The following is a 15,818-nucleotide window of genomic DNA, read 5'->3' on the forward strand; positions in this document are numbered from 1 at the left end:
TTCAAAATGTAGTTATCTCTATAGATCTGCACAGTGTACAGTTTTTGACCCCTGATGATGGAAAGAGATCAGTGTTATTAAATGCTCCTCAACCCAGCTGATGAACCGATTAGAGTGCGTTTTGAGTGCGCAATTTCAACTCGCTCACTTGAAGCTGGCGTTGTTTTAATTTTGTTGTTGTTTATAAAATGGTGGATTTTTGTATAGCTGTTTATAATTAAGATTTCCATTGTTTTTTCTCCAATTGCCAGATCTAAAATAATATTTATTTAAGAGATTAATTGTCCTATAAATCTAAGGTTTCTCAATTATTGGTAATTACCTAGTTATCAGTAATTGTTTAGCAAAGACGTCATCCTCGATGTATTTGTACGGGCAGTAAATTTTGTTCCGATCAATATGGAGCTATGAATAGTCGATGATTCGTAATTTATGGTCATTAAACAATCCAGCACAAACGGAATGGTTTATGGTTATTTACTTTGTGGCTTTACCATAACTATTTATGGGTTTTTAGGTGCTTTAGGGTAATTTCAAACATTCTATTTTAATCTTTTTTTTGTGTCGTTAGAATGACAACTTTCTGTCAAGTTATAGTAACTGTCTTCCTGCATCTTGTCTTGTCATATTTTTACTTGGAGATCCCTTGTAATTAAAGTTACGTAACTTTGTTATTTATTATGTTATTTAGTAAATAATATTCGGCGCCTATAACCGTCACCTTTCTTTCCTTATCAGCCAGCCAGGAGACAGCTGTTAGAGAATCACTGTTTGTCATGAAACTCATGAAGGAAGTTGAGGAAGATAAAATTATTCTTTGATTCAGTTTTACGTCTGTTATGGAATACGGAACGTTATGGTTCGGTGGTTTAACTGATATATAGGTATATATATGGAGTTCTGGTTTAGTAGGTACATAATATTTATTGCTTCCTACTGAGAAAGGAATTTAATTCCGATATCAATAATTTCGGTGAATAACTTGGATATCCATACTTCATGTATTCATTATAAATAGAAGTTGCTACTATATTATTGATACGATTTTCTTAATACGATCCTTATTGGAAGAGAATATTAGTTTTATTATGAAATATTTGACGTTCATGGTGAGAAGAGAAAACATAATTTTGATATTGACCAAACTTTTATCATGAATTATAAAAATCTAATCTAATCTAACCGGCATTATAATTCATTATAATTTATTTACCCACTCATATTTGTCGAAATCACCTCAAATCACTTATTTGATCAGTGTCAGTACTCAACTAGTAGAATAAAAGTAACACGCATCACTAGCGGGTGACCGCTAAACACGTATAATTTGCGTAAAATCCCTCGCAGCACTCATGTTTACAAAGTGGACTTGGAACTATATAATCGTATCACTTCAATAATAATTACTATAGTTTACTAATTTCTTTATCGCGTAATTAAGTGGTGCATTATCTGTAGTTACGTCTCAAGTTATTAATAAATAAGATTGTAGTTAAAAGTGATAATGATGGTTGCCATGAATGTTAAGAGTTTGTGTATTTTTGTGTTGGTTTGTGTGAAGAGGTAGGTTGTTTTCATTCATTTAGTTCTTGTATTTGGGATATTACGAGTCGTATCGTTATGGAAGGCGAATCTATAACAGGGCTGATAGTCGTGGTTCGATCCCAGGCTGGTGCATCTTTCCCGATAAATATATGGACCCATCCAGAAACTTAATACCTGTTCCTACAATAAGATACATGCATGCTAAACTTCATGCTTTTCCGAATGAGACTGTACTTTGATTAAAGAAGTTATGAACCCGGACTATTCGATATCTGTTGCTTTCTGGTGAAGGATAACATTGTGAGGAGAGCTGCATATATCTATCTGCTAAGGAATTCTGAGGTGTGTGTAGTCGCCAATCCGTATTGGGCTAGGGTGGCTAGTCCTAATCTGTATACTCGTACATACGCTTGGAATAAGTATTAAAAGGGTAAAGAACAGTCTGCGGGCTTTTGAGTACCAACTTACAGTCAAGTAGCTGACTTTGTGATAATATTTATTGTGTTTGTACACGCGACGATCTTTTTTTGTGAATTTGTGCTGTTTTTTTTATGTAAAAATAAATACATTTAATCTAATCTAATATCGCGATGCGCGCAAAAATGAATCACGCGCTATTACAAATAAGATAGTCACATTTTTTAGGCGTGTCGTCGTACAATTGCAATTTACATATTACTGCCGACGATCGACGACAATGACGAGTATTAGCTACTTATATGATGATTAAATTGCTCTGATCTCGATTTATTTGAAAATATGGCACTCCCATATTTTGTTCTATAAAATTCGGTGCAGAGTCATCTTAGACGAACTCTAATATAATGGTTCCAACGGAACCTAATAATAAGTCTGTAAGTAGTCTTTCATTTATTTATTTTTCTTCTTAGGCCAAGTTATTTATAATATGTATGTATATAAAAGTAAATAAAATACATAAACACATAACAAACGATAAAAAATACATATAGACACATTATAAAAAACCTAACCTAGGGTGGCAGCGGGGTAAGGCCCAAGCTGCCGGTGGTCACTGGTCAGGGCTGCAGAGAGGACCCTAGGAAAAAAAATTAGCTCAACAACTACCTATAACAAGCAAGGAATTGTAATGGGATAGACAACTGTTAAAGTTTTTTATGGACCCGTCTTTTTCTCGCCGCGAGATATTGTCGCGCCAATCATGTGCTAGCCCGGCAGCATAGGTATAAAAAATTGAATTGTATTTTGATACTTTTCGTACGAGGGTAAAAACCTATGATGTCGCCGTCTGTAAAAAACTTCGACCGGTCAATCCCTTTGCCGTGAACTACGAGTCCTTAAACGATTGAAGCGCCATGCTTAAGCTTAGTTTTTCGCGTTGAACCTCATTGGGCTTACAAATTCTCACTAAAAATTCAGTTAAATCTCAAATAATCGTGTGTGGGCGATGTAAATGAGTGTGGCTGGTAGCCGCGTCACCCGCGCGACCCCGCCGCGCCGCCCTGCATACATTACCTGCCTACTGAACTGAGCGTCACTCGACGGCGCTGTCATTGTCTACGATGTACATAATACCAGCTTTCTGTGTTAACATGCGGATTTACATTTATTTTGACAGATTTTGACATGTTGTCGTATAAAATATATGGACACATCGTTTTGAAAAAATCGTTTACCGCTAAAGTAACACGCGGATTACACGCCAACCGCGATTCTGCTTCGGCAGAAAATTTACCTCTACCTGAGATGTGGCACACCCGATTTGATACAGATTTAAGGAAAAGGCAAACACGTGTGGATGTTAGTATTAGATTATTCGATAGGAGCGTTGAAGTACCTACTTAAATCATGACAATGGTGTACCTACACAGCCACTTATTGCATAAAAAGGTAGTGAATGAGCATATGACTGAAGTGAATGTGATGTAAGTTCATGATATTTACCTACGCCAAAGACTAGTAACTCTTCAGTACTACATTGCAGGCTTGGCTAAACTTGCTATTAGTACGAAAGATCTCGTTATCATTACATGCCTTATTTTTGTGCGTAGTTTCAACTCTATATAATACTTTAAACTCTCTTTATGAAATTATATCGCGGTAGACCCGTTTGTGTAATTAAATATGTAGTTTCAACTCTGTTGCCAACAGCTATACTTACCAGGTAGTATGTTTCCAGTGTCAGCATGGTGGTGGTGCTGAACGGGGTGCTGGCGGAGGAGTGCCCCACGTCGGTGCGCGCGCTGCTGGCCGCGCACCCCGGCTACCGCGACGCGGCCGCGCAGCTGCTCGCGGCCGCGCCGCGCGTCGTCGGCACGCCCGGCCTCCTCTACGTCGCGCAGCGGGAACTGGCCGCCGTCGTGCCACACGACAGTAAGTGCTCACTTAACCCACAGAATAAATAATAGTACTAGCTACAGAAGACTCACTCTAAAACAAAACGCGTCTGTTACGATCAGGACAAATATGGCGTTAGGTGGCGACAGCGCCACGCGCGGCTTATGCCTAGCCGCCAAAATTGGTGTGGAACGGATGTACTTTTAGCTACCTGTAGCAAAGCGACGTAATCGCGTAATGAGCCACGCCTGCTTCAGCTCACATTCCAATTGTCACTGCAGCTACCTAAGTCTTACTACATAATTGGTGCAGCGCTGCAGCAGCGGGAAATGAGATGTGACTATTAGCGACTCCTACGATTTTCATTTACCGAGCTGGGTCGATTCGCCGAAGAAATATAAGATTCTAGTTACAGTAGATATCCTGGGTATTAGCTTACCTCTCGTTACATCTGGCTGCTGTAAGCTACTAGCTGATCCCATCTACCTTTCTAAGCAGAAAAATCGAATCAGCTGACAGTAATGTACAGTAATTCTTGTATAAGAACTTGGGATTAGAAAGCCAGATATTTAATTGCCGTAACGGAACTTTGAATTGAACATTAAATAGGTTAGGATTTCGGTCTCAAAACCAGGTATTTAAAGCGTAATTTAGCTTATTTGTCATGAACGGAGAAATCTCAGAATACTATCGCGGAAATATACAATACCTAAAGTATTTTCTGATCACGCATACTTCACCACAAAAACATTCGTAAGATAACACGGGCCGTCGTTAATACTTATCTTACAACAGTGTTATTGCACTCTTGTGTTTCATCTTTAATTTATTATTATTTGTTTTCAGAAAATGTAAATATCATCGGTTCAGATGACGCCACATCATGTATTATAGTTGTTGTGAGGCATTCAGGTAAGGAAACAGTTGTTTATTTATTGTTTTTTTTTTTCACAATTTCCTAAAACCATTCCACTTTTCAAAATAACCATTGAATGTCATTTTTAAATAGTACTAGTAGTTGATCACAAAACAGGGACTTCTTTGCCAATTATATTTGTCAAAAAACATCTTTTGTGACTACATACATATATCTACGGTCAGACATATCCCATTTTACCTTTAAAATTATAAATGGCAGTATATGGTGACAGTTTTCATCTGCAATAATGACAATCTCGTTTTAAATATACCATTGAGAACGGATCACTCACGTATTTTAAGTCGAAAAACTTAAACTTTGTTGACTAGAATATACTGAAAATATTTTTTTTTATCCACAGGATCAGGAGCAGTCGCCCTAGCGCACCTCGACGGCTCCGGCACGGCAGAGGCCGCAGCAGCCATGGTGGCCAGGGTCCAGCAGCTAGCAGTCGGCTACCCTGAGGGCAGACTCGAGCTGCAACTGGTCGGGGGCTTCACCGACCCGCACAGATACTCCGATGAGCTATTCGCGAATATCATGTGTAAGTTCCTCGTTTCAATGGATGGTCTCAAAGAGATTCATAAACACACGCAACTTTCTTTTTAAATCGAACACAAAGCCATATTACATAAACCAGCTATTATGGATACTACAAGCTCATATTCGGCGTAACTAATTCCGTTGCTGACAAAAATAAATTAAACAACGATTAGTTTGGTTAGGCGATGATTGGAAACGGTGGCCGCCCACGCACGGAAATATTTGCGCTGGTGTTGGCAGCATGACAAACTAAATCTCATTGCGAAAATTGAAGAACTAAACAGTAGAGATTATGAATAAATAGTTTTTTCACCTCAGCAGCTCGAACAAGGGTACTTTGCTTCTTAAAAACAGTGAGCAAAATGCGATTTTGCTCACTGAGTGAGACAAAATGACATTCAAGTGACCTTTATAGTCAAATGTCATTTCAACATGCGGGGTCTAATACAAGTTCGATATACTTGGGTTCTATTATCTCTGTCCCTCTAGGTATGTTCTCACTGCTTAGGGTGAAAATTTTTGTGTACTACACGAGATCAAAGTTATTTACATCTCGTGCGCTTTTGAATCCCTTACTACGCTCAAGATTCTAAATTAGATATTATAGAATCTTTCGCTTGCACGGGACTCAAAATAAGCACTCGAAGAAATATCAAACTTTGATCTCTTGTTGTACAAATAACTATTAGATGATGGTCGATTTGAGGTATAAAATAAATGGATGCTACTAGATGCTGCGCTCCAAAACATAAATGTTCAATTGTAACTCGGAAACCAACTAGCTGAAATGAGATTGACTCTTGCATGTCGAGATTGCCAAGTGAATTGTGGCCCAATATCACACAGATATTACAATGTTCCTATTTGCTGATTTTCGTTAAATTGGCAGGAACTAACTGAATTTTGTTAATAAGTAACATCACAGTTTCCCTATACATATGTATTAAAACACTCGCCGGCATCCTTATAAGGAACCGTAAATCATTAGAACACTCCTAAAACGAAGGAGCGCCATTGCTCAAAGCAATTTGTTAATTCATTAAAGTTACTAATACCTTACATAGAATACACTAAACTTGTTTGTCGATTACGTATAAGGCAACCATAAGTCTACTGTACCAATTTTGTAAATGACTTTCACTATCGAAAAAGAAGCGGAGTTTATGTGAAGACGAGTTTTTGCCTGATCTTTTGCTTTATTTGGAATGGAAAACATTTACATTTAGGTTGAACCTTGCAGTACGCATTATTTTATAAGCAGAGACTGCGAGACTTGTACACCTTTTCACTACAAATAGAAAATTAATCCATCGGGTGTCACGCTACATCACTTTGACGGAACTATGTTTTAAATTTTAATCACAGGTCTAGAACGACGCCTACGCTTAGAGATAATTTCACTTTGCAAAAGAGAAACCGCCAACCACCACATGTACACCAATGTACATGTATACCAATCTAATTCCCCAAATTGTTTTTTACATGTATCGTTAACAATGTGTTTTGCACTAAATAGCCAAAAATTCCCAAGCGACCGATCACATTCCAGTGTCATTCCACCGGCTGTCGGTGGAGATCGACCTGACGCTGGCGTGCTGCTGCGAGCTGAACACGGCGCTGGGCGGCGGCGCGCCCGCGCCGCTGGTGACGGGCGCCGGCGTCGACGTGCGCCAGGGAGACCTGTTCCCCGCCACCTTCCCCGACAAGGTGAGCTCTCCGACGAGAACCTCTTGCCACTTTGCAGAGGAGACCGACCGTGCGGGTTTGGTGATGTGAACTCGACACCTTTCCTTACAAGGTGACTTAGTAAAAGTACAGTAACATATTTAACGAATAGAAAAATACAGACGTAGGGAGAGATCTGGTCGAGCCAGAGGAGAACTTTACAGATGAATAGTACACATGAACATGACCGTTTAATCTCATGAAGTCTTTGTCTTTGAAGCCTCTAAGCTGATACGACTTTCGACCTTGAAGCGACAGTAGATTCAGATTTGGGAAACTCCCCTGATTAATCATCGTTTTTATTTTTATTAATTTAGTTGTGACTTGTAATGTTGCAGGGACCAGAGCAGCCGCTACGAGGAGCCAGGACTATCACCGGAGGGCCACATTCCGCTCAGGTAACTTTTAAACGGGTTTTATCTGTAATGTTTAGAAATAAACTGTGTTGTGTTTTGATTATTTGCACTAGGCTTGTGGTTATCATCCTTTTGATAACATACGATACATGCCGTGTTTTTATTAACGTGCCAGATCTTTAAACTTAATCAAGAAATTTTGACGTCCGATTAGGCTCGATTTATTCCATTTTTTTTTTTTTTTTTTTTATTATGAATGGGCTTACTCATGGCCACAGACTAGCCGAGGCGTAGACGTGGCCTACGATGGAGCGAGCTAGCCCAGAAGGTGCCTGTTCACTCTTGATTTGAAGGTTGCCGGGTTATAAGAACACGCAAATATAGACGCCGGCACAGGGAATTCCATTCCTTGGCAGTGCGCATAAGGAAAGTAGAAGCAAAGCGCTTCGTGCGAATTGGTGGAATATCTACCAAGTAAGGATGGAAACCGGCCGTGCGTCTAAAAGTCCGATGGTAGAATGGGGACGGTGGAATAAAGCTCGTGTAGCTCTTGGGCACACTCCCCGAAGTGCAACCTGTAGAATACCGACAGGCTGGCGACTTTCCGCCGATGGGCCAAAGACTGAAGCTTAGCCGTTAGCTTCTTGTCGCCAATCATCCTCCTGGCTCTGCGCTCCACTGAGTCCAAAGCGGCGAGTTGGTATTTAGCTGAGCCATCCCACAGGTGGCTGCAATACTCCATACACGACCGGACTTGAGCTTTGTAAAGTGTTAGAAGCTGTCCAGGTGTGAAGTATCGCTTCACCTTATTTAGGACGCCCAGCTTTCTGGCCGCAGTTTGTGCTTTAGACTCAATGAAGCTGCCGAAGCTGAGGACTGAACTCAGCTCCATGCCGAGGAGTTCCAGGCTGTCGGCAATAGGTACAGATGCACCCCGGAAAGAAGGAGTCAGGTCGAATGGACTCCGTTTTGCGGAAAATAGACACGTCTGCGTTTTGGAGGCATTGAACGTGACCGATTGTCATCACCCCACTGGGAAACGAGACTAAGGGTCAAGTTCATTTATATGAAGGACCGGTGACAACGTAATATTATGATAACGCAAACTCATTGATTAGACTAATCAAAGAAAAGTCGCTGTTAAAAGCTAGGTATCATGAATGAAAATAAATACTATTTAGTTTTATGCGCAATTAGTATAGTTAAGTTATGTGCGTTAGTTAAGTTATTATGATGAACTTGACGTAATCTTTTGTAGGTGTTGGACATATACGACAACGCGGTGGGCATGCTCCGCATCGGGCCGTTCAACTACGACCCGCTGCGCGGCGTGGACCTGTGGCTCGAGCAGTCGGACGACTTCATCCTGCAGCACCTGAGCACTACTCCGGCTGTGGAGCCTCCACACTTCGTACATCACGTGAGTTTACTACATTTAATTCAACTTGTTATGTAAATTGAACTGCTCGACCAATCAGGAGAGTTCAAACTTCAGCATCACTCGTGCATCATCATAAGACCTGTGCGGGAATGTAAGAATTCGTACCTAATTCAAAATTTAACACCTACCTTCTATCTTGTATATTGTTTTCTTCTTATGGGGTCATCCATTAATTACGTCACACCAATTTCTAGGTTTTTTGACCCCCCCCCCCTTGTCACACTTGGCCACATTTGGCAAACCCCTCCCCCCCTAGTGTGACGTCACATTTTTTCTACGAAATCGCCAAATCGAATTAAGTAAGTACCTAAGTATTATTAATATTTTATCAAAATATTTTTGACGATATAAATATTAGTAATTTTATAACCCAAAACTGCTTAGGAAAGAAAATTAAACGATTAAAAACTATTTTCGTTTTAAAAACTTGTTATTTAAATGTACAGCGAACTAAATAATTTAAATCAATTTTCGGTTACTGATGAAGTTAAAGTGACGTCACAAAGTTTGTGTCTCCCCCATGTCACAATATGTCACATTTTCTTGACCCCCTCGCTCCCCCTAAACGTGTGACGTAATTAATGGATGACCCCTATGCATGAAACACAGGCTTTAGTAAATAGCGTTGACACAGCAATATATTTTGTCATATCAACATCACCTTTATCATATTGTCATATCAAATGTTAACCGGTTTCGTTTGTAATGATGAAACTAACGGCAGTCAACTCAAATCTTAAAGTGACAAACTCAATCGTTATAAGCAGTACTTAATCGTTGAAATCCACAGATGACTCTAGTCTTGTAAGGTTTTTTTTACCCGTTTTTATAACGTGTGTATTTCCCTGTTCCAGATCCGCGCCACGCTGAAGTTCATCCAGCAGCACCCGTTCCCGGCCGTGACCGTGTTCGCCGACAACCGCCCGCACTACTACCGCCGCGACGAGCAGAGCGGCTGCTGGGCCCCGGTCCGCTTCTAGGCGATTATATCCGGCGAGGGCAACCACCCACCGCCGTGATGGACAAAGCGGTGGCTAGCTCTCTCCATCACGGCGGTTCTAACCGGTTCTAAGGAGCGGTGCCGTTCCCAAACAATCGGCCACCCTATACCGGCGCGAAGAATAGAATGGTTGCTGGGCTTCGGAATGGTTAAACCGGACTATAACCGGTTCTCGAGGGCTATGTGGATTACACTATATTGCCGTGATACACGGGGCGGCTATTAGACCTAGGTTCGATTTGAACCGATAATGTCTCGATAGGCTATATTGTACTATTTAGCCGGTTCTCACCTGTATACGACATTTAATAAATATTCTCTGGACCGAGGAAAAAACTTATAGCCTCTAACATTTGTCAGAATGACAGAATGTTATGTTTAAGTACACTGAATAAAACAGTTCAAATGTGGCCGGCAAAAATACATACATATACAAAGCATAATAAAATAAACCGCACAAATTGTTTGTAAATGTTGATATTATGATCTATCCTATGGCACATCAAAATTCCCTACAGATAATAATTCATCTACAGGAGGGTTCCAAGCGGATAATATAAAAAAAATTGAAAATGATATAAAGATTTCCCAGTTAAAATTGGATGCCCTCAACGCGTAACAGTCTTCAATTGTGTTGCCGTATTCTCCAAGCTCAGTGAGCTCTAATTAAAACTTATGTACCAATGTCACGGCTGTTGCGCTTTTTTGAACAGGACTTAATGCTAATATGACATTATAAAATAAATGAAAAAAAAAGTAGAAATCACAAACAAATGAGCAAAATAAATAATACTTGACCGCATGCGGCCCCATAATATTTGTGAAGTTTCCTATTACCTACTTATGAATTATCTATGAATCTATGACAATTGTGCTGAATAGGTACTGCACATTATTAAATGTGATAAATAAACTATTAGTATGTAATAATTATTATAGAGTGACGTTGTTCATATGACGGAATAGACATTATGCAATGCTGGTTCATTATTTATGGCACAGACTAGTGACAATCAATATGAAACCGCTACGGACCTCATATGATTGGCATATGTTCATTGTTTTTTTTTTTAATAATTTAAACAACGGAACGAAATGTTACAATATTACAATTTACTGTATGGTTTCAATTGTTAACAATATATACATATGTGGCTTTCCCTCAGAGAAGGGTTCTTATGCTTCATGTGCAATAAGGACGTTTCCACGTGAAATTCCAACAGATTTTCTGCCAATAACGTCCTTATTGCACATGAAGCATAAGGACTTTTCTCTGAGGGAAAGCCACATATGTTCATGTTTATAATAATCAATTATTACATTTTGTCTGTAAAACCGTATCGTTTGGTATAAGGAGTGTTGTTTTATAGGTGCGGTTATAAATTGAGTAATATGTTTTAGTGGTGTATTCCCATTTGTCCCCGCGGGGACCAGATGGGAATAGGAGCATTCATGTGAACAATTCTCATCTGTCCCCGCATTATGTGTGGCACGTGGGGCGGGCACGAATGGAAATACACCGTTTTTGTCTGTAAATAATATGACATTAATTTTATTTACTATTTTTGTTAAGTTAACTATTATTTTGTATATTTTGGCTTACCATGACTGCAGGCTTCTTTTAATTAGTTAAACACAGAGTGGGATTAGTATTCGGGTTGGCAACATTCGCAATATATTTGTGCACATTTTTGTAATTATGGCTGGACCCCTCCATATAATTTATAACCTTAAAACGCAAACATGTAGCCTAATGAAATAATAGCTGTCACCGTACCCAACTAAGTGGAAAATACTATACAATAAGGGCCCGATTTAAGAGTCCGCCTAAGCTAACCCTTCACCGACTTTGACATGACAAAAGTGTGGAGGTACAGTCGACGTCAAAGATTTTCACCTTATTAAAAAGGAGTCAGGTGTAAGTGTAAACATATCTTTGACGTCGACTGTACCATTATAAAAGTCATACATAATTACATATTTATAGTAATTTCATGCTTCATACATTTCCTTGTTTAAACTGTTAAGTAAACAAAGAAAAGTCTGTGCAAAGTTAGCTCGGTCCGACTCCAGCCAGCTGACAGCAGGTTGTGTTTCTGTCAGAATATTTAGTAGTGTATCTATAACACTGTTGTACTTTTAGTTGCCAGTAGTAGTAATAATATTTTTTTAATGGGTAAGATTTCCCTATTCTAAAGTAAAGACGCTAAGCACGAAGAATTTCGTACATTGACCCGCCTGTTCCTTGTTCGCCTGTTCTCGCGCATATAATTATATTGCTGTCTCGCATGGGCGGGACAGCAATACAATTACGTGCTTGCGATAGAGATAGAAACAGGCTGGTCGATGTATGAAATTCTTCGTGTTAACGTCCTTACTTTATGAAACAAAGCTATGAAATTGTATGTCGTCACTATGATAGAATGACATACCTATTGAATTGACATATATTATGTAAATTAGCCTCAGACAAACTTGAAAGATGAATCTTGTAAATAATATAGTGAACAATTAGTTATAAGTTAGTTAATGTCGTTAATAGTTATTGTTTTGTGAATTATAATGAATATATTGAAAGTTCAAAAGTTTGCCGTGCCTTTTATTTTTATATAGATTATACATATATTATTTTCCTATTTTGATTTCGGAAAACTGTATATAATGTTGCCTGGCTATAATATTATAGTAGGTAGGTTACTACCTATCCTACTGCCACCTACTGGTGATTAATAGATTTGGAGTAGAGCGACACGGGATTTTTACTTCACGAATAGCTCATATGGAAAAAATAAGTTCAAAAACTAAAACCCGACTACTGCAAATCGCGCTCTAAAAAGTATGAAACAAGATAGAATTGTTATCTAAAATTATCAAGCAGAAAATATTATATATGTTACCATTTTTTTTTGTATAAAAATACAACGTAATATAATTTACTGATTTTTTAAATATATTTACAGAGATTCAGAGGATCGCCGTGGTCGTATGCCACGATTATAAACTTAAAAGTAATGTGGCATACGACCACGGCTATCCTCTGAATCTCTGTAAATATATAAAAAATTCAGTAAATTATATTACGTTGTATTTTTATATAAAAAAAAATGGTAACATATATAATATTTTCTGCTTGATAATTTTAGATAAGAATTCTATCTTGTTTCATACTTTTTAGAGCGCGATTTGCAGTAGTCGGGTTTTAGTTTTTGAACTTATTTTTTATTTAATTAATTTTGGGGTCATGATTTCGTTACTAACTTTTTGAAGTCACTTTATATTACTTTTGCGAGGGCGTCCTCAGTACAGAAATACACGCAGAGCGCCGCCTATATCGGGCTACGCCCTATGATATTTTATATGTAGATGTGTTATACACGTTCCAAAATTGAAGCACTCACCTCACCTCGTGTCATGTGTACGAGTTTGTCTCAGTCTGCCTGACGCAAGCGCGAAGTGTACACCGGTTAATACTTTCCCATAAATAACGTGTATTAAGCAACAAAATGCCGACCTGCGTTATGTTGAAATGCTCAAATTATCCGCGGAAGCGCAAAAAAATTGACGGCGTCACATATCATTGGTAAGTAAAAGCTGAAATAACCCGTTTTTCTTCGGTTTAATCTTGAATTAAATAAACCCAGCCGCCATTTTCGCCGGCTGACAGAACGAGATAAGTTTATGTTCTCATCAGCGAGAATGACAAGGACGCACCAAATGCGTACATAGATTATCATAGCAGACGCGTCATGGTAAGTTGCATTCATTGTTTGGTGCTTGTCGTACAAATAAAAGAAATATACTTAAATTTCAACTTTAATATTGAAGTTTTTTACTTGAACGCATTTTTTCTTGTATTTAAGTACAACAATTGGCAAATTAAAGATTATTATTGGCCATATTATTGTCCGGGTCGCGTCAATTAAGTAAATAGGTATATTGCTGTTTATACAAAGATTACTACAAAATTAGTATTTATTGTCAGGCATTTCATTTTCTCACACAGTAACAATTATTAATAACATAAAATTGTTAGTAAAATAAAGGATTTTGTTGTTATTGAGTTTGCTTTTTGTCAAAATGTTTCTATAGTATAAGAAAAATGATGAATAAAGAATAAAGAGTATAATATAATATCTTTTATTTACATAACTAAATATGAAAACTTTTTACTTCGGTAGCGAGTATATTACTACATAAAACTGCATTAAAATGATTTGCACATTCTGTCAAACATCTTAGTCTTTGATATTTTTTTTTCTTAATAAGTTTTTCGCTTCGCGCCATATTCACTGTTTGCCGTCGTGTTATGGTGGTATCACTGATTTACCAAATTCACGCGCAAGTGACAAACACTAGCCGTCTCTTTTTTACTTAGGTTTTCTTTTAATTGTGCCGTCTCTTTTACGCATTTGCGTATGAAGTTGTGAACAAATTGTAACTAATGCTGCCGTGTCGTTGGCAGCATTGGTTGGCATCATTTTTTTCGCTTGATATGTTAGTGTATGGCTTATCTACATATAAAATATCATAGGCTACGCCCGACTCCTTTAGTGCCTATGAGGGCGCCGATGGCGGCAGTCTTTGGACCGCGTACGTCGGGTTACGCTCGACACTCTTAGTATGAGGGCGCCGAAGACGCCCGGTTTTGGAACGCGTACGTCGGGCTACGCCCGGCTCTTATAGTATGAGGGCGCCGAAGGCGCCCGGCTTTGGAACGCGTACGTCGGGCTACGCCCGACACTTTTAGTATGAGGGCGCCGAAGGCGCCCGGCTTTGGAACGTGTACGTCGGGCTACGCCCGACACTTTTAGTGTGAGGGCGCCGAAGGCGCCCGACTTTGGAATGCGTATGTCGGGCTACGCCCGACTCTTTTAGTATGAGGGCGCCGAAGGTGCCCGGCTTTGGAACGCGTATGTCTGGCTACGCCCGACTCTTTTAGTAGGGGGGCGCCGAAGGCGCCCGGTTTTGGAACGCGTACGTCGGGCTACGCCCGACACTTTTAGTGTAAGGGCGCCGAAGGCGCCCGGCTTTGGAACGCGTATGTCGGGCGTAGCCCGACTCTTTTAGTATGAGGGCGCCTAAGGCGCCCGGCTTTGGAATGCGTACGTCGGGCGTAGCCCGACACTTTTAGTATGAGGGCGCCGAAGGCGCCCGGCTTTGGAACGTGTACGTCGGGCTACGCCCGACACTTTTAGTGTGAGGGCGCCGAAGGCGCCCGACTTTGGAATGCGTATGTCGGGCTACGCCCGACACTTTTAGTATGAGGGCGCCGAAGGCGCCCGGCTTTGCAACGCGTACTTCGGGCTCCGTCCGACTCTTTTAGTATGAGGGCGCCTAAGGCGCCCGGCTTTGGAACGCGTACGTCGGGCTACGCCCGACACTTTTAGTATGGGGGCGCCCGGCTTTGGTACGCGTACGTCGGGCTCCGCCCGACTCTTTTAGTATGAGGGCGCCGAAGGCGCCCGGCTTTGGAATGCGTATGTCGGGCTACGCCCGACTCTTTTGGTGTGAGGGCGCCGAAGGCGCCCGGCTTTAGAATGCGTACGTCGGGCTCCGCCCGACTCTTTTAGTATGAGGGCGCCGAAGGCGCCCGGCTCTGGAACGCGTACGTCGTGCTACGCCCGACAATTTTAGTACGATGGCGCCGAAGTCGCCCGGCTTCGGTTCGGAATGCGTACGTATCTTGTAAAAAAGTTGACTGTTTCATACATTTTGGCTGATCAGGACTTCTATACCTATTCACGTTATAAAATGTTGCAGGACATTAAAAAAACACCATGTATAGCGGCCAAACAAATTTCTTTTGCAAAAACCTTCTTGTATCGCCGTGGTCGCGTAACACGCGGATAGAATCCAGAGCGCTTGTAGATTCATAGTTCGAATCACCTAAGCGATAAATTAATGTTTTATCTGGCGCATGCAAGCAAAGCCGGGTGCAAAAGCTAACAATATTTATATATTTGAAATGTGCTA

At 40.1% G+C, this 15,818-nt stretch overlaps 1 protein-coding gene across 4 annotated transcripts in view; it reads left to right on the forward strand.

Annotated features, from left to right (window-relative positions):
• Nucleotides 1-12,433, forward strand: part of LOC134669157 (protein N-terminal asparagine amidohydrolase) — a 49,230-nt gene extending 36,797 nt beyond the window's left edge. For 2 of the 4 annotated variants that reach the window (XM_063526705.1, XM_063526706.1), the window contains 7 exons: nt 3,704-3,897; nt 4,708-4,773; nt 5,142-5,324; nt 6,873-7,030; nt 7,387-7,446; nt 8,663-8,824; nt 9,700-12,433. In XM_063526705.1, coding sequence (XP_063382775.1) covers nt 3,711-3,897; nt 4,708-4,773; nt 5,142-5,324; nt 6,873-7,030; nt 7,387-7,446; nt 8,663-8,824; nt 9,700-9,825 — 942 coding nt within the window. In that variant the 5' untranslated portion in view covers nt 3,704-3,710 and the 3' untranslated portion in view covers nt 9,826-12,433. Of the gene's footprint in view, nt 1-1,322; nt 1,564-3,703; nt 3,898-4,707; nt 4,774-5,141; nt 5,325-6,872; nt 7,031-7,386; nt 7,447-8,662; nt 8,825-9,699 lie in introns of those variants that run through there. The other 2 variants (XM_063526703.1, XM_063526707.1) reach the window with 2 other exon arrangements.
• Nucleotides 12,434-15,818: the final 3,385 nt, after the last annotated feature.

The sequence above is a fragment of the Cydia fagiglandana genome, chromosome 11 (genome assembly GCF_963556715.1).
Source record: "Cydia fagiglandana chromosome 11, ilCydFagi1.1, whole genome shotgun sequence".
Taxonomy (NCBI): domain Eukaryota; kingdom Metazoa; phylum Arthropoda; class Insecta; order Lepidoptera; family Tortricidae; genus Cydia; species Cydia fagiglandana.